The sequence below is a fragment of the Myripristis murdjan genome, chromosome 13 (assembly GCF_902150065.1).
Source record: "Myripristis murdjan chromosome 13, fMyrMur1.1, whole genome shotgun sequence".
In the NCBI taxonomy this organism is placed as follows: Eukaryota; Metazoa; Chordata; class Actinopteri; order Holocentriformes; family Holocentridae; genus Myripristis; species Myripristis murdjan.
In genome coordinates, this window is record NC_043992.1 from 22,572,663 (window position 1) to 22,591,254 (window position 18,592).

General features: G+C 42.9%; 1 protein-coding gene across 1 annotated transcript in view; it reads right to left on the reverse strand.

The window, feature by feature from the left end:
- Nucleotides 1-18,592, reverse strand: part of dner (delta/notch-like EGF repeat containing) — a 61,766-nt gene that overhangs the window by 10,894 nt on the left and 32,280 nt on the right. Inside the window, exons 2-7 of the mRNA XM_030067147.1 lie at nucleotides 17,868-18,203; nucleotides 17,624-17,721; nucleotides 15,265-15,428; nucleotides 12,255-12,403; nucleotides 8,495-8,648; nucleotides 6,015-6,128 (exon numbers count right to left, since the gene is read on the reverse strand). Coding sequence (XP_029923007.1) covers nucleotides 6,015-6,128; nucleotides 8,495-8,648; nucleotides 12,255-12,403; nucleotides 15,265-15,428; nucleotides 17,624-17,721; nucleotides 17,868-18,203 — 1,015 coding nt within the window. The remainder of the gene's footprint in view (nucleotides 1-6,014; nucleotides 6,129-8,494; nucleotides 8,649-12,254; nucleotides 12,404-15,264; nucleotides 15,429-17,623; nucleotides 17,722-17,867; nucleotides 18,204-18,592) is intronic.

The window sequence follows — 18,592 nt, forward strand, 5'->3', positions numbered from 1 at the left end:
GTGTGAGTGAAAGAAAGTTAGTGTATGCCTGTGTATGTGCCCCACTTACTCACACATCCATTAAATTAGTATTGTTTGGACTGTACATATATTGGACCTTGTCATCCTGTCACCAGAACTGATGCAAAGTGACTACACCAAATGCTGATCTATAACAACAGAGGCTAGAGAGCACAAACCTCATCATTTATATCATTTAAATTCTAAGGTTGCAGCACGGTGAACTAGTCCATCTTAAAGGACAATGGCATAGATTTTAATTTCATTTTAACCACATTTACAACAAATTATGCAAAACAAGATTTCACAGAATACAATCCCCCCATTTCAAGGTTTGAATATCTGGTTGAAACAGCCACCTTATAATGTTCTGCTTCAGCGGCTAACAAAAAAAAATTCATTCCCCAGGGGACTATTTTCCAACGGAGGGGCCGTTTCAAGTCATCACCAGTGCTGCTGCTTTTGGGAAAACTAATGTGGAAGACTTTATTACGGTGATGGAAAACTGGCCGGATAAAAGGGAGAAAAGTTGGAAGTATATACATTTTGATATTAGGCTAAACAGTCAAAATCTCTGGATGGTCCTTTACGTCCTAGATCCACCTTGAGAGGGCATTTAGGTTCAGTCAGGGTCCAGGCTCCCTCCAGGTAGGTCGGTCAGCTTCTGTTTATCTTGAATGAGGTAACTGTTTCTTGGTCAGTGAGAATACCAGTGAGCTGAGGTAGTTGACCGCTCTCAAGACACAAGTAGACTGCAGCCCATACGCCGAGTGCCAGCCTCTTATCTTGTCCTGATCCTCATGACTGGAGCCTCTAACTGCTGTGTTGCTGAGGGCCATTTTACTGCCAGTGTTTTGGTTCCATTAGGATTTTATTTCTTTTATTGGAATTTTAACAGGGTTTTAGGTGGCGGGCTGTTAATGCTTGTACTAACCCTGGTTATATTACTTGGTGTTAAGTTTGAGTACAGTCGGCACTGTGCCTGGAAGGATATGGGGCCTGTCTAAGTCTACCGTGTCAATGCCTCGCACGGTGTGCGTGTGTGTGACTGATTGTAATTACACCATGCACTTTAAATTGGGCTTTTTACTGTGTGTGTGGTAACACTTCAGGTCCTTTCAACATTTTTTTTGTTGTTTCCCCTCAGCCTGGCTGGTTCAGTCTTTATCCTGTCACAGTGTAGCATGAACACAATGTATCCTCATGTCTCTATGGCCTTGTTTACACTTGGTTTCAACATTTGTCTCGGTGATCCAAACACAAGTGGCCAGCTGAGACACATTGCGGTCCACACCTGTCTTTTCCATTTCCCTCCAAAGTGTCTTGGGTGACCACTTGTGTTTTGATTTTGTTGCTGCCTACATCACTTTGTTTAGTACATCCTTGTCAGTGACGCAGAAGGATGCCTCAGCGTTTACACTACAGATGATATGTGGTCAAAAGCGTCCCAGACCACCTCAGCAAGCGGTTTGAGTGATTGGATCACGTGTCTTTGCATGTGTTTACACTTGTATTTAGCACTGTCTGCGTATGATCTAGTAAGCGCATGTTAAAAACAAGTGTAAACAGGATCAAAGATTTGTTTCCATAGGTAGTCTTGTAAAAAAAAAAAGTCCTATGATTGAAAAAAAGTATTTTTTCTTGGCCTCACAAACATAGGACTTGTTTGATTTCCTTCAGGATTTGTAATCAAGTCTCTATCTCTGCTAGTTTCACAGAATAATCATCTAATTGCAGAAATCCCAGATCTGGATCAGCACCAAAATCTAATCAGTTGTTCTTTGGACTGAGGCCCATCTGTCCACCAAATTTCATGGAAAACTGTTCATATACATTGTAGATATGGACAAACAGACAAACCATAACCTCTCTGACTGCAATAACATCTTGCTACTATACACCGTCAGTCTCCACCAGGGCTTTAAACTATTTGAAAATCTTAGCCTTACAATTCAGAGCCTACAATGCAAGTTTTGTCCTCACAGTCGGTGTCTGGTGATCACAGAGCTGATCCTCCTTCAGACCTCTGCTACAGTTTGTCATGTCATCCATCACTTTGTTTAGTCCACGTCTCTGTGCTGTGAAGACGACCACCGAAGAGGAACTGTGCTAGAAAAGCTGGGGGTGATTTATGTGACTGTGGGTAGTTGGTGTTGAAGCAGCAAGCATCTGGCAAAAAAAAACATTATCTGATTGTGTCTCTGTGCATGTTTTTTTTTTTTTTTTTTTTTGCCTGTATACAAGGACAATAGTAGAAAAAGGGTTCATATCATCATTTAAAATGTTCATCATTTTATACTGTGACGCAGAAAGCTGAACACTAAAAGAATAATGTGTGGGGTTAAGACTTTTGTCATTTCCTCCCTAAAGACAAACAAAGATAAACTTCATTTCCCTGCGGACTCAGTCTGTAGGGAAATGGAGTCAGGCAAGAGGAACAACAAAGGACGCCAGTCCACATTTCATACACACTCTTTACCTTATTCTCTTCTCACTCCGTTATCCCTTGCTGCTCTACATGCTGAGAGCAAATGGTTGTACATAGCACTGGAAAGTGGTGGTTTGACTTGAGGTGATAACAAAATCGTTTGATGTGATACAAGAGAAAGCTTTTGTTGTACTACAAGTAACGTTTTACAGCAATATAATGCAGTTTGAATTTCTGTAGATGGTGCTCTTTTAATTCTCTGTTCAGCCATGGTGGTTGTTACTGCCAGAATTATTATGTTATTCAACTGTTTTTCCAAAACACTCCATCATCCATAACTATACAACTTATCACTTCCCAGGATTTTTTTTCCCAGAAAAGACTTCCCTGATATTGGGTGTTTAGAGCAAAAATGTTTCTATTTATATGAAAATTGGGTGGATTATTATCTCAAGTCTTGCCCAATTTGCTACGTTCCATTGTACTATAAATACAATGGTCTGGGTGACTACTCATTTCTGATTGGCTGACGGGTGTGACTTAAAAACTTGTAATGTGGATGCAGTTCACCTCAAGTCTTTTCTTTTTTAAGATTATTTTTTGGCATTTCTGCTTTATTTGACAGTCACAGTAGAGAGAGACAGGAAAGGCAGGGGAGAGAGAGGGGATGACGTGCAGCAAACAGCCTCAGGTCAGATTTGATCCCAGGACGCAGCAATCAGGACTCAGCCCCAGCACATGGTACATGCTCTTATTGGGTCAGCCCCCGTGTCCAGCTCAAGTCTGATCCTGCCTGCAAGTGCAACTCAGATGCTCTTACTTCCGATGTCAGAACTCATACTTAGGACATGATGGGCATTCAAATGTTTATATATCAGGTAATCATGGCAGCCTGATGGAAAAAATTGATGCAATTTGATACCTGATTTTATTCACTACTTTAAAAAAAAAATCAACTATTCAATAGTTGCTTTTTTAAATCGGCAGGAAAATGAAGAGCAGATCCTGTGTAATAGGTATTCTTTATTCTGTTCCACTCTGTGAATGGAGAAGAAAAACAACTTGGACACTCGGGTGTCATTGAATAGTCTCAAGTTCAAGGGTGGCGTTCATACGATTGTCAAGTCATGAATACTGTGAACATGATGTTTCCGATGGGCACCTTAAGGCACGAGCTGTTTTTAATTCATAAGCTGGCCATGAAGTTCCATGCTAACCTCTGTAACTATAGCAACCAACTGAAACAGCGGCAAGCCAAGTAAACATTAAAAGCTCTGCACCTAAATAAACTATCTTATGAATTCTGCATCCAAGATGTACAGCAAAAGTAAAATCAACAAGCAGGTGTGGGTTAAACAGTTTTAAGGCTCTTCGTGGAGCCTCCATGTTGTGCCTTAAAGCATTTAACACACACCCTCAAGTTGATTATCTGGCTTATACCATGGTGATTTGCCAACAATATAAAATCAAAGCATTTGCAAATTTTTGGTCAGCGTTTTGCACTCAAAATCTAACGGCTGTACTTCTTAATGTTGCTATGGTCACAAGTTAGGTAGCAAATTATTTTAGAGCAGTGATTAAATTTGAGCCAAACTATGTGTGCAGTACTCAACACCCTCCAGCCAATCAGAAAAGAATATTCACCCAGACCTTGGTATAAAACCCTCTAGCATACGCCTCATCATGGCTTATCCCTTACATATTTGCTTGAGTCATGACCTGTTGGCGCTGTCTTGGCGGTGTTGTGGTGATACTGTGTTAATTTCCTCTGCTGCAAAGTTTGCTATGTTTCCTCTAATAGTCGCTGTTTTCAGTAAGAGAACTAACCTAAACTTAATTAAACACAAAACAAACTGAGCTGAGGTCATGTTCCCAGTTGCTTCAACCTCGAGCCTTTCTCAAAGTGAGATGTAATTGTTCCAAACCCACACTTGCTTCAGACACAGAATTACCTAATAAGCTCATTAAATATTTAGAAGCGCTCTCTGCAAAATCTCCTTGCACTAATTAAGAAGTGCTGCCATGGTTCTCACACTGTTGCTCTCTCTCTCTCTCTCTCTCTCTCTCCCTCTCTCTCCCTTTCTCTCTCTCACTCTCACTGTGAAAATAAATGCACATGCTGTGGATTATGAATTCCTGTCCCCGTTGGAGGCTTTGGTCTCCAGCACCTGCAGATTAATACAGTCAGGTGTTGCAATGCGCTGCCTCCTCCAGATCTGAATGAACTGACCGCTGGGAATTATACCTGGAACAGGAAACATTCTTCCTGCCAATTTCTACACGCATCTGCTGTTCTTTTATTGATGTGGTGCATTTTGTGTGCGTGTGTGTGGGGGTGTGTGCGTGTGCACTTTGTCCTTTGTTTTTGGTATATGGTGTGTGTGTGGTGTGTGTTGATCACAAAGTAGCATGAGAAATGCTGTTTCGGCAGAAGTTTTTGCGGTCAGAGATTTCCCGAGAGGAGCTGATGCAGGTCGTCCAGGCTATGGAGACTAATTAGAATAGAGGAGGAGGGTTTAAATTAAGCATCTCAATGGCACAGATACTGATAAACATGAAGCAGACACACAAAGTGTGTGAGCACTGAGATAAGAGGATCTCAGTCGGAGTGCTGAATGATACACAAACTCATTCAGTTTGCTACATATATATTAATATATATCCTGCTGTTTTTCTTTCACAAATACACACACACACTCGCACACACACACTCACCCACCCACTCACACACACACACACACACACACACACACACACACATATTCAAAGCTGTTATGGTGGCAGAGAAGTGGGGCTTGTGGGCGCAACCTACATGTATTTCTGTCTATGTATAGCTGTTTATGTTAATTTCCCTGTGAAGTGTTAAATAGGTAATGCCTTGTGATGGGAAACATATTACAGAGGAAGTAATATGGATATTTCTTTCTGTCTTTCACTCACTCAACAGTTAAAGTAGCCCTTTTGCATAAGACTACCCTTATACAGGGTTTATGAATGGCTTATAATTAGTTGTTAATTAGGTCATAGGTCTGTGTTATAACTGATTATAATTATTATAATCAGTTATAACACAGTTTTCATACATCAGTGTAGGATCACTATAAGGGTAGTCTTATCGTAAAGTGGCACCAATAAGCTAAGCATCTAGCAGGAGCACAGATTTTACAGAATAAATGCAGTGCAACAGTAACTTGATCCTGCCAAATAGTGAGCCTGCACTGCTGCATGAAAACTGTGTTATGGCTTGTTTATAATTGTTTATTAATGACTGCTAAAGCGTTTACAATCTAATTAACAACCTAATTATACACATTCAGAAAGCCTTCATGATGGTAGTCTTATTGTAATTGTAATTCACTGACTCACTCACCCACCCATGTTCTTGCTGTTGTGAGTCACTTGTTTGTTTCTGTTTTTCTCCTTTCTTATTTCATTGACTCACTGTTGACTTCTCCATTGTTGACTTGTCGATTTTACATAGGCATTTCTGAGTGTTTTTTTGAGAGATGATTGCGATGAAGTGCTACATAATAAATGAACTTTAGCGGTTGCTGTAAAATCCTGACAGTAGTTGTGGGATGTCTACCTTCGGGACAGTAGCACCTGGGCCCGGCCAGGCTGCTGAAGCAAGTGGCTCCGTTCTTGCAGGGCTGGGAGAGGCAGTGGTCCACCAGCAGCTGGCAACGTTCCCCCTCATACCCTGAGAATCACACAGAGACAATATAATGAGCTGTCTCACTGAGTCTGGCTTCAGAGCGGTAGGCATTGTACAAGCCCCCTGTCGTGCCTCTGCTCTGCATCAATATTGCATCAGTGCAGCTGAGATTACTGCAGCCGATTCTTTTGCAAGTCCTGTACATCTGAATAGGCGTGTTGTGACACAAAACTGTCTTTCGCATCTCTCACGCGGCTAGTTGTTATTAGATCTCAGCCACCGGGGTTGAAAGCATTTTGTTTCTGTGTCGATGCAGGCGCAGAGGAACAATACAGCCACAGAGAGTGACAGTGCAGCATACAGTGCAGGAGAGAATGAAGCATACATAATGAACACCTTGTTGACATAGATTTGCGACACAATTTGACTGGGCACATTGACGAAAACATCATAACCATTAGCACGTAATTATCTTCCCACAAAATGAAATGTTTTACATTTTCTTCATTATGGCTGAAACATAATCTACGTAGAAGAACATGCCCCCATCCGCTGCCAATTACAACAGTATTACTACTAAAATTCACCTATAAAATGATTTTTTTGGTCCATATTTTCTGCAGGCACCAACAGATATAGGTCGTCACATGATTGTCTTTCTAAACTATGCGAGCACCCAATCTTTCTTCTCTGAGTCGGTTCACAGGAATACTTAAAAGCCCAGCAAGCCAGTGGCTGTAACTTCAATCAGTCAGTGGCTCTGTGTGTCACTGGGTGGGACGGTCACGATGAAGGATCTGTGCTCTTGATGGTGCACAGCAAGAACTGAGGAGAGGACTGAGTCATTGCGGGGTGTCACAGAGGCCCTGAGTGTGATATAGTTTGTGCTGAGGCCCTGATTTATTACAGTAAGGACTTTAAAGGGATAATCCACCCATTTTGAAAAAAACTGACATAGGGCTCTAGTTTCGCTGACCAGGCGAGGCGGGGGCGTAGCGCAGATGCACTTCGCCAACTGGGCGTGGCCAGGCGGATTTTCCAAGTTTGGCACGCCGTTCTCGGTGGCGCAAGTACTCCGCCGTCCCTCCTACCGGCGGAGGGGAGGAGAGAAGGCATGGAGTGGGTTTGACACAGCCGATTCACATGTAACCAATCAAATGAGCCCCTGTCCTTGCCTTTAAAATGCGCTGCGTGAAGGCGTAATGAAAGTTTACACAGCTGACAAGGAGGTCTATTGCCGCAGGCGGAGCGGAGCTCAGGAGACAGGCGCGGAGCGGAGACCGGCGAGCAGTGCGGACACGTCACCAAAACCTCACAGGCAGGCTTCCGGAATGTCAGACACATGAACAATGCAATAAATACTGAAAAAAACACTATTCAATGCTACGATCACAATCAGCACATACATATATCTCCATATCAACTGTCCCGTCACAGCTGATGTCAGATCAAAGGAGATTGGCACCGTTTGTGCTGATTGTGAGTTTTGGTAATGTGCACCAGTCAGCCAAACTTCCACTGCGCCGGCTCCGCTCCGCCTTGCGCTGAAAGTAGACGTGGTTTCAGATGGCGAGCTTTTGGCGCACCTCGGCGAAGCCTTTTGGCACGAAACTGTCACTGCGCCAAGCCGAATCTGTCGGCACCTCCCCCTGCTGCGCCGCCACTCCCATCTCGGCGAACCTCTGCCTGCGAAACTTGGACACTGTCTGCCTCTGCCGTTTCGCCAGTCGAAACTAGCTCTGCGCGGGGTTCGCCTCACTGCGCCACCCCGCGCTGCGCCGGGAAACTAGAGCCCCTAATCTCACCTCCATCTTAACTGTTATTTAGGACAGTAGTGTTGCTATCTTCCTCTCATTGTTACTGAGTGCTGGATACTGGCTGGATGCTCCAAATGCTAACTGTTAGCCTCCTGCCATTGAGGTGGACCTCCCCCCGGCTAACGTTTTCAAAAATAACCGCCTACTGTAATGCCCTCAAAAAGGGTTTAACATCGTGTTACTTTGTGAATTTTGGTTGATGTGTCAGTCCTGCCTGTCTGCTCTACTTTTTCTCCCCCTCAGAGTCTGTTAGCACTATTCCTTAATGAGAAGTGGCTGGCCATCAGTACTCTTCTCCAGCTCTGAGGAAATTTACCTTCCCTCCCAGACACCTTCAACTAAGTCTCTGTCCCAAAATAAATCTAACTGACAGGATCAAAGGTTGAGCTCACTCTCCTGTTCCCTCGCTCTCATTTAGAGAGTCTCTCAGACAAAGTGACAGCAGAGAGGCTTTCGTTCTTTACGTCTCGCAGCTCTAATCAAACCAATTGAGACCACAGAGTCTGGATGACACATTACACCGCAGAGCACAAACAGCCCCGGCACAAACACACTCACAGGTCTGAATTTGCGTGACACGACACACATACACACCTGGAGGACAGGTGCATGTGAAGTTGCGCCCTTCATCCCCTTGTCTGATGTCGGTGCAGGTGCCGTTGTTGTGACAAGGTCTGTGGTGGCAAGCGTCAAATTCCTCGCAGAAGATTCCAGTGTAGCCATCCTCACACTCGCAAAAGAACGTGCTCTGCAAATAGATACACAAACAGACACACACACACATACCCACACACAGATCTCACATCTCAAATCAATGAGCCTGCAAGGATGGTAAAATAATGGGAGATTGAGATGAAAGGGAGCAAAACTCGTGAAATAGGAATAATAAGATTGAACACTGTGAAATAGCAAAGCACGATTGGTCTCGTAATGTAGAATGACTGGAATAATTCATAAAACATAACAAAGCAATAATAACCAACTATGAAATGATTTGATTTCTCTGAAGTAATGGAGGAATGATAAAAAAAAAAAAAATGAACTGAGTTGAAAGCTCAGGCAAATGTGTTGAAACTTGGGGTGTTAACACCAGGCTTAACACAAATATACTTCCTTCCCAAATCCCTAGTTACAGCCTACAGTCGTCCCTTCCCGTCGCCTTTTTGTTCGTTTTGCTGCTCCCACCCAGTCAGGGAGGCTAAATCCTCTGCACCAAGTCTTTCTAGATCCATTCATCATTCATTATGTTACTGTATGTACTGCCCTGCTCCACTGTGTACTTCTGCTTCAAAAAGTGCCTTATTTTTACAGTAATGCTTGTGGATAATCAATTTTAACAATCAACAATGGATTTTGAATGGGTTTTACAGGATTAAAGGGTATAACAACACAGAGAATCATTCAAAATGTGTCCATTTGTGTGAAGTTTCAGGCAAAAGCAGCAATAACAAATCATGAAATTCAATCAGGAAGGACACAGTAAAGGCCTAGGGTTAATTTCCATTGTGTACAGCAGTCCTGCTCTGTTTTCTGCAGCTGTCTCTGCAGTGCTTTCATGTGTTGTCTTTGTTGTACTGTGCTGTGCCATCTTGAACGCACTGTATAGTCAAACAAAGTGTACATGTAATGTGAAGCATGAACTTTAAGAATGCAGGGGCAGATATCTCTCTATAATCAACCAATAATAGTGTGCAACCTTGTGCAGATTAAAGGCAAAGCCGAGATTCTTAGGTAGGTCAGTTTATGTACAGAGACACTATTTTCATGTAGGTATAAATATCCGTGTCACTGTGTTCATATCTGCCCTGCATTGCTGTGCTATTTACTGTTCTGTTCTGTTCTGTTCTGTTCTGTTCTGTTCTGTTCTGTTCTGTTCTCCACTGCACCACCCAGGGACCGGCAGGCGATGATCTGCAGCAATCCCTTTTCTTTCCTGTATCCAGTATTTCCATGTTATTGTTACACATTTGTGATTAACACTCAGAAGAGTTTTGCTTGCACTGGTAGACACCAAAGTGACAGTGCTGGACCATAACAATGAGAAAGCTTTGCCATTGGTTACTGTGCATTTGATTTAGTGCTACAACTGAGCTGTGAAGTATGAGGCGGTGGATTGCTGGAACCATGCTTCAGCAAACATAAATTTAAAATACTGGGGAATAAAAACACACCTGGCTGAATAAATAGTGATCAATGCAGATACAGTATCCACAGCTACAGCAGAGCCCAGAGGGCACTGAAAACATCGGCAGGGAAACTGACAGGGATCGCGGTTCTATGGCTGATGTGCCCTTGAGCAAGGCACGTAACCCCCAACTGGAGCAGTGCTGTTGTCAGTAACAACAGACTGTAGTTTGAATATGTGAATGTGTGAGACTATGTGAATTTTCCTGTATTTTCCTGAAAAAAAATGCATGCTATGCGTACGTGTGGGCTGACTTGAATCCTGTGTATTTACAAAAATTTGGGGTTTTCACATCATCATCCCCTCTCTCTCCTAAATGTCAATTATCACTCTGACCTAAAAATGGCAGGTAAAAAAAGATCCATCTGTACTGTCCCACATTCATATTTCTGCACGTGTGGTAATGCCAGATGGTTCTTTCTGAATATGAACAATAAAAGCATTCTGGGACTTGTGTGAAAATTTGCAGCTGATGTGTGAGGATTAACACTTAAAAAGGTACATTTTCACAATGAAACAACTTCTGTTTTGTTTTACTGATAATGTACTACTCTGCAAAGAGGAGACATGACTCTAGTGGGTGGAGCATACACAATATACTGCTGAGGCTAACTTAGCCACAGCATCCTGGGTTTGAATCCCAGCCTGGTCACGAGGTAAAAATGTTGGCATTTTACATTTCTTCAAACAAAGGATACACTGAAATGCCATGTTTTCAAGTATTACGTCATAACCAAGTGAAAAATGCAGTGACTGAAGGTAGGAGGCGTGGCGGACAGCACAATTAACAGAACAGGGTTTTATCAGCTGTCAAGTTAACCATAACCATGATGACAAATATTTTCTTAACCTTAACCATGACATTTTCCTAACCTTAACCAAGTAGTTATGGTGGCAAACAAAGCTAACAAGGCAAATGGAAATGGCTAAAATAGGTAATGTTAGGTAGCAGATGTGCAAATGTTCAGTCAAGTGATGTTGATGTTGACTCTGGCTCCACCATACTGACTAAAAGAGTAAATACTAATATGCTACATATTTTTGGTTCAGAAACATTGGCATTTCAATGTATTTTGGTGGAATCGAAGGTGGTGCTTCAGCAATATGGTCCAGCTGAACCTGTAAAGCCCAAACGCACTGATGAAAATTAACAGATGAGATGCGAGTATTATTTTGTCCTCCTTGACTTTTGGTTTGCAGAAACATTTAAAGGCAACAGTTTATTCTGGTGACTGGGTTGTGAATCTGGCCCAGGCCCTTTGCTGCATGTCAGCCCCTCTCTCTGCCCTGTCTTTCCTGTCTCTCCACTGTGCCTGCTCCAGAAAGCAGAAATGACCCAAAAAAAAAATCTTTTTTTTTTTTTTTTTTTTTTTTTAAATAAAGAGATGTGACTCAAGGAAAATAATTGTCTCAAATGCTGTAAAACATGGTCAGGTTTGATACAGCCCAGGTGTAGCACAGTAAAGTGTGTCAACACTAACTGACTGACCTGGATTTGCCTCTAGATGACCACAGTGCTGCACCACAGTTATAACGCTGTGGCAACAATATGAAATGAGGACGAGGACTATTAAATGTCTATTTTGAGGTTGGCTTGCAATTCAAAATTATACTTTTTGAGTAGGCTCTGCAGTGGAGGTCACCACTGTGGAAATGACACCACTCTGTGTTGGTAAAGTCTATATTGGTAATGTGAGCTATCCATACTATTTCTCCTGGGGTTGGAGAGTGTACAGCAGCAATAAAAACAACAGTGTCAACTACAGGCCTGCGTCAGAGAGAGCTCAGTATTCAGAGAAAGATGGAAAATTCAGCATAGACATTAAAACCAATGCCTGGACACTTACTTACAATATAACAATCTGCCCATCACATTCTTCAGTGCATGCTATGCTATTTTTCCCTGTGCCATCTCCGAAACACATATTTTCAGCTCCATTTAGATGTATGACTACATTATCAAATTTCCATATGGGAGTTTTGCCTTTAAAAGATGTCCTATCTGGTATATAATTGGTGTTACAAGATTTTTTCTCCTTGGTGTATGCTTCTTGTCACCCTCCAGTGTTTCCCAGATAATGAAGCTGAAACAGCACAAGTCATCTAAAAGGTAAATAAGAACAAGGCAATAGCCTGAGGTTTGACCTCTTCACTTCTTTAATTTCTTACCTCAGAGGGCTGTGTGATGCATTTGCCCTTCCCAGAGCACTGAGGGTCACTGAAGCGGCTGCCGGGCTCCACGCAGCTGCTGGCCTTCACCGTCAGGTTGAGACGCAGCGTGACCTCCGGGGCGGTGGGGCTGCCCACACGCACCACGCCTAAAAAAGTAGAGGAGAAGTCCTTACACATTATTCCATTTTAAACCATCTTATGAAAGCTTGCGCACAATAATGCAGTCTTATGGACAGGTGCGGAGGAGAAAAGATTCAAAGGCTGTGAGAGCGAGACGCTCCCACACACTGCCCTCCTACTTGCAGTAAACTTAATTGGAAACCTTCATCAGGTAACTTGATGGAAACACAGCATTTTCCAATAAAGTTTAATGCAAGAGAGAAGTTAGTGGGGGGGAGTACGTCAGATTTTAAACAGATCTTCACCTGGATAGCTCTATTAACCATAGAAAAAATGAACTCCCATGAGGTTAAACTGCGTTAAGAAAAGAAGTGAATAAATCTTGATCATGACCAAAATAGATTGCGCGCCTCTCAAAATGGTCTCTGCGGGCCTTCCAAGTTCTTAACATCTCCTGTAATATCTTGGATCAGAGCAGACAGCGGGACGGTAGCTTGGATAAAAATAGCATCTTGCTGAACATTAACTGCAATTATTAAGGTGCCTGATCGGAGCCAATGAGCTACGAGCCCGGCAATGATGAGTCACTGACGCTGCGAGCTCCTCAGCCAATCAGACGTCCTCAGAAGAGGAGCGCGTGGCCCTCGGTCACCCTTGACCAAACAACAGTCAGCTCAATGACATCGAATGTCGGACCTGCCCGGTTCCTGCTCCTTCACACACACACACACACATACACACACTCGTGCAGTTATGAAGACACACAGCCAACACACATACAAACAAATAGACACTAGAAAAATGCACAGTGGCTGCTCCAACCTCTGCGCTGATATGCTTTGCAATCCACAGATATAACATGCATAGTGCAAGACACACACATGTATAGGCCCACATGGCATGTACACACACATCAGGCTCGAGCGCTCATGGCTGTACAACTAATTTATTACCCAGTCTGACCGGTGACAACAGGTTAGACGTGCCAAAAAACACCCATGCCGCTCCTCTTTGCCTCTCCATCTTGCTTTCTTATTCTTATCACAGCCTCTTATCTGCAATTTGACCTTCATTCTTTCCATTCATCCTATCTTTCCCTCTCTTTCTCTCTCATCTCCACCTCCCTTCTTTCTCTTATCTCTCTCTCTCCCTCCCTCCTCCTGATTTTCATCCTCCTCCTCTCTTTTCGTGCCTCCCTTCCCTTGCCTTCAATCAGTCGCTCTCTTTATCTACCTCAGCTCTCTCTTCTGCTCCCACTCTTCCCTCTCCCTTGTGATTTAACTCCTCAGTGGTTTCTCTCCTCAAGGCAGCCAGTCGAAGGCAGAGACTTAGCCGACACGTCAAGGTCACCAGACTGGCCTGGGCAGCATAGTGCAGCAGCATTCAGGTATGGAGAGCACACCCAGAGGTCAGCCAGCCCTTCAGCCAAAGAGCAAGACACCAATTACCTCCTTCCAGCACCGCTGCAGCCGCCACAACCTTTTGGCACAATTGTGTAAATTCTCAATAAATACAACATCTGTGTGTATGTGTATCAGTGGGTGTGTGTGTGTGAGAGAGAGAGAGAAAGCTCCATATCCAAACACAGATGGAATATTCAGTATAAATATTAAACTGTTTTTTTTTTTTTTTCCCAATATGCAAATATGCCATTCTGACTCGTATATGCAAATACTGAGCGATTCTCCCCAGTGACATTTCAGGAATTAATGCAGTAAATATATTTAATTTCACTCATTTTCAGATGTTTTGGCTCACAACTAAATGAGCCATTTGGAGTAACTTGGCTTCAGAGGCCTTGCTCTTCAAATGTGCTGTGGTAGATATTGTCTGACTTGCAGTGATGATGTACTAGACCTTCATCAGGCAAATGGTTGGTGATGATGGAAATAGGGAGTGGCTGTAAGTCTGCAACCAAACACTCTCCCCACACACAATAAAAAAGCATGAATAAATACCAAACATCAGTTTACTATAAGACTCCAATATGTCTCCAATAACATATAAAAAGATACACAAGTAAAAACCTCTGTAAAGTACCAATCATAAATATAACCCCAAAGTCATCAATAAATAATAAGAAGCGTTCTTAATATATATAAACAAAAATCTAATGAGCCAACGACTTGGATGTTAGTGTGTCCCTGTTCAGATTTACTGAGAAGGGTTCTAATTATTTATTGATTAATTTTTGGGGTACATTTACATTTGGTACTTTACAAATCTTTTTTACTTGTTTATCTCTGTATGTGTCACTGGAGACTGTTACAGTGAATTGATGTTTGGTATTTATGCCTTTCTGTTGCTCGTGGTGAATGTGACAGAGTGTGTTTAGGACGGCTTTCCATCGTCACTGAGCATTTTCCTGATGAAGGTTTACTACTGAAACATCATAATTGATGCATCACAAGATAGGAAGTGTGCGAGAGTTTATTTACAGCTTTGATCTGCTCATTCTTCACTTACACACCTGTGTCATGAAATAGAAGTGCGGAGTGTTTCTCTGTTCTTAGCTATAGTTGATGAACCAACGTTTGACGGTGCATTTTCCTCTGTATAAGTGGGAGTGTTGCCCTGCCCGCAGAGGACTGTGGATAGGAGTGAAGCTCATGACCTTTGTTGCTGCTCTTTCCCCCACTGGCAAAAATGCCATGAAAATATTGTTTCAAAACCACTAAAGGAACAGTTCACCCAAAATACAAATGAATTACCGTCCAGCATCTTTGCATTGTGATGCAGACTGGAAACTTTACTAAATCACACCAAAGCTATCTGGATGGATAGATTGCAACTAGGGCTATAAGGGAAAATATGCTCTTTTCTTTGCATTTTGGGTGATTGTTCCTCTAATGAACTGTCATACTGTCTGAGAGTGCAGGGCTCTTACTGAGGAAGTAGTTTTGTCCCAGGGGCAGGGAATGGTCTGGCAGCACCAGTCCATCGGGTGCCTGCTGGAACCACATCATGGTGCCTTCCAGCATCGAGGAACGCAGGAAACCCTCTTCACTCACCCGCCACAGCACCGGAGCTCCGCTGGCATTCACCACAATTCTGGTTGTAAGGAGCAGAGGGAAGGTGGGTGAGAGAGAGAGAAGACAGAACAGAGAAAGGGAGACGGAAAACCACAGAGAGAATCTGATTCCCCAGGGTTTTTTCTATCGCTGGGCTCAAACCACAAGCTTATAACTATTGCTATGATCCATTATTAATTGACGACCACTCTGAGCCCTTGTTTTCTGTTGGTGTTGCAGGCTGTAAATATTTACAGTGTAAATAATAGATGGCACCTCACTTTGTCAAAAAATACTCTAATATACAAAATATTATTTATAGTTAGTTGCAGCCCTTTTTTGCACAATCCACAACCCAGTTGTCTCAAAGCTTAAAAATCCTGCTATAACTCAAGTGCTTCTCTTTATCTGGATCTCCTCCTTGTGATTGGTGTAGGCTGATTGAGGGGAAATTAGTGAGGGATGATGGCTTTTACCTGGATTCACCCTATCAGTGTTCTTTGTGAAAGGAGGAAATGTCTCTAATATTTTGTACATGACATTTTAAGAGTTGGTGAGCACTCGATTTATCTTGTTAGATGTCTGGAACAGCAAGAAAATAACAAAATAAGCTTGCAATGTTTCATAAATGAGGCAATCCTCTGTGAACTTCTCTAATATTTCTCAACCTTAGTAAGGGTATTCAAATTAAGAAGCTTAATAAAATACCCTCTCTATATATTCCATGGTTTAGTGGGGATACACCACCAATTCCCAAAGGAGAAATTTGTCTTTTCACTTGCCATCTGTGTTTCCCACACACTGCTACACCACCCTGTTGCCGTGGTCAGGTCTAGTGAGTAATGGCTGCTCCTGTCTGACTCTGTGGAGGAAAATTTGCTCCCTGTGGAAACACCATGACCCTCGTGAACAGCCCATGTGGTCAAGGGCTATTTTTCAGCGGCACTTCAGCCAATTTGTACGAGAGAGTGAAAGAGACCAAGATGGACCAACAGCTAAAGTGAGGGAGAGACAGGGAAACAATATGGAGTAAGAGAGACAGCAAGAAAAGAGAGAAAAAAGCAGGTAAGAAAGAACAAGAAAAAGAGGGACAAAAGCGTATGAGCACATACTGCATCAGCCGGAGTACAGCATGACAGATACTCAGTCTTTCTCTCTCCCCCTCTCTTGCTCTCTGACACACGAATCTTTTGCCTCCTTGGGATATAAGAGCTTATCTCTAAAATAATGCCTCTTTTGGTTGAGTACTTCAGTTTGAAGTGCTGTGTTTGTGCATAAGTGCCCTGTATTTGGATGTGCGTTCAGGCATCATGTACAATTATACAGTCCACAAACAAATCAGCAGCAGTTGATTAACGCACAGCTAGGAGCTGCCAGTCTGTGATGATGATGCGACCCTGAGTCGTGCCTTTCATCTGTAATGAGGGGCAGCGTCGAGGACAGCCGGCATTCACCTTGACCATCGCTTTTGCATTATGCATTGACCCTTATTTACCAGGCCTTTCACAGTCCGACTGGAGGAAGCAAACTTGCTTAGAGAAGCTTTTCTCTGGATAAATTAAGATTAAATAAATAGTGAGTATGCTGTTATAGGGTGACTCAGGTCCCAGAGGTGGGTTATGGGAAGATTAAAGGAACAGTTCATACAAAATACAAAATACAAAAAAAAAAAAAAAAAAAAAAAAAAAAAAAAAAAACCCACAGATGTTTTCCCACTGACCCTTGGTGTAATCTGTCCATACAGATAGGTTTCTGTGTTATTTGGCAAAGTTTCCAGTCTGTCTCCCAGCAACCCAGTACAATGGAACAATATGGGCATTCTTTTTTCTCATGAAATTTTTTTTGACAGTTTTAGCCCAACATACGAATACACATCCAGTCCCATTTTACTGGAGTGACAAGACACAGACTGGAAACCTTGTCAGATTGCATCAGGAGTAAATGGTTGGGTCATTCTTCCTTTGAATTTGCCCTCAGTGTAAGAACTGACATTCAAAGCTACACAATATGTTTTAAAGTTGGTAAAAAAAAAAAAAAAATACGATATGCAGACAAAAGTGCTTTGCTGTAGTTTCCATTTAAATGTTTCTGCATTTGCTTCATTATAATAATGTGTGGTGCTGTTTGCCTTGCTTTCAGCCTTTCAAGACTTGAACTTGGCATCCTAAAAATGAGATAAATTTTGTTAATTTGGCTGCCATTTTTGAAGTCTGGAAAAGAAAAGCTGCATCTTACTTAATTGCTGTCTCCTCGGGCACCTCCAGAGACAGAGTCAGGGTTCCCGATGTCAGCTCACACAGCTCAGGGCTCACACAATGCAGTCCCTCAGTCACCTGCAACACACACACACACACACACACACGACATCATACATCTTTATTTTGCACATTTTAAAGGTATATTCCACCACAGTAAGCAACTTTTGATCATGTCAAGTCAGTCTGAACTCAGCTGTAGTGGAGTGTGACAGCTGTCTCACCCTCTCTGCCTCCCACGGCACCACCAGCAGCCTCTGCCCAGGCTTTGGTTGCCATGGCTGCAGGGTGGGAGGGGCCGGTGAGGTGGTGGGGGGGGCAGTGGTTGGCTGTTGCGGCTGAGTGGCAGTCGTGGTTGTGGAGGCGACGGGAGTAGCCAGTTCAGGGGCGGACGGAGTAGCGGGGTCCCAGTTGGCAGCGGGCAGGTCCAATAGGATTTGATCGCACCTCTCCCCCTCGTAGCCTTCACTGCACTCACAGGTGTAAGCCTCCTCCCCACCGTCGCTACGGCTGCAGTTTCCATGGAGACAGGGGCTACTGGCACAAGGGTCTATGAAAAACTGAAAAAAGGGGAAAAAATAAATAGAGTTAGAAAGGGAGCCATAACAAAAACATTATTTTCTAACTGTGTTTCTCAGCTGTCATATAGAGCAACAACCTTCCAGCACGGTGCTCTTTTCTTTGCACTGTTACTGAAGCACCTCCATTTTCAGTCACTTTCTGTCATTTTTTTTCCAGCTTATTCTGCAAAAGTGGATAGTATCAAGGGATTCAGCCCCATTTTATATGAGCTCTGTGTTGCAGCGAATCGTCCTTAAAAAACTGAGAAGAACAAGAAAGTGCATAAGCAGCCCAAAGTCTCCATGATCAGCTTTCTCTGTCTCACCCCTCAGTTGCTATTATTGCTTTGTTAGTTAGCCCCTTCCTCTACACTCCCTGCTCTGCTCCT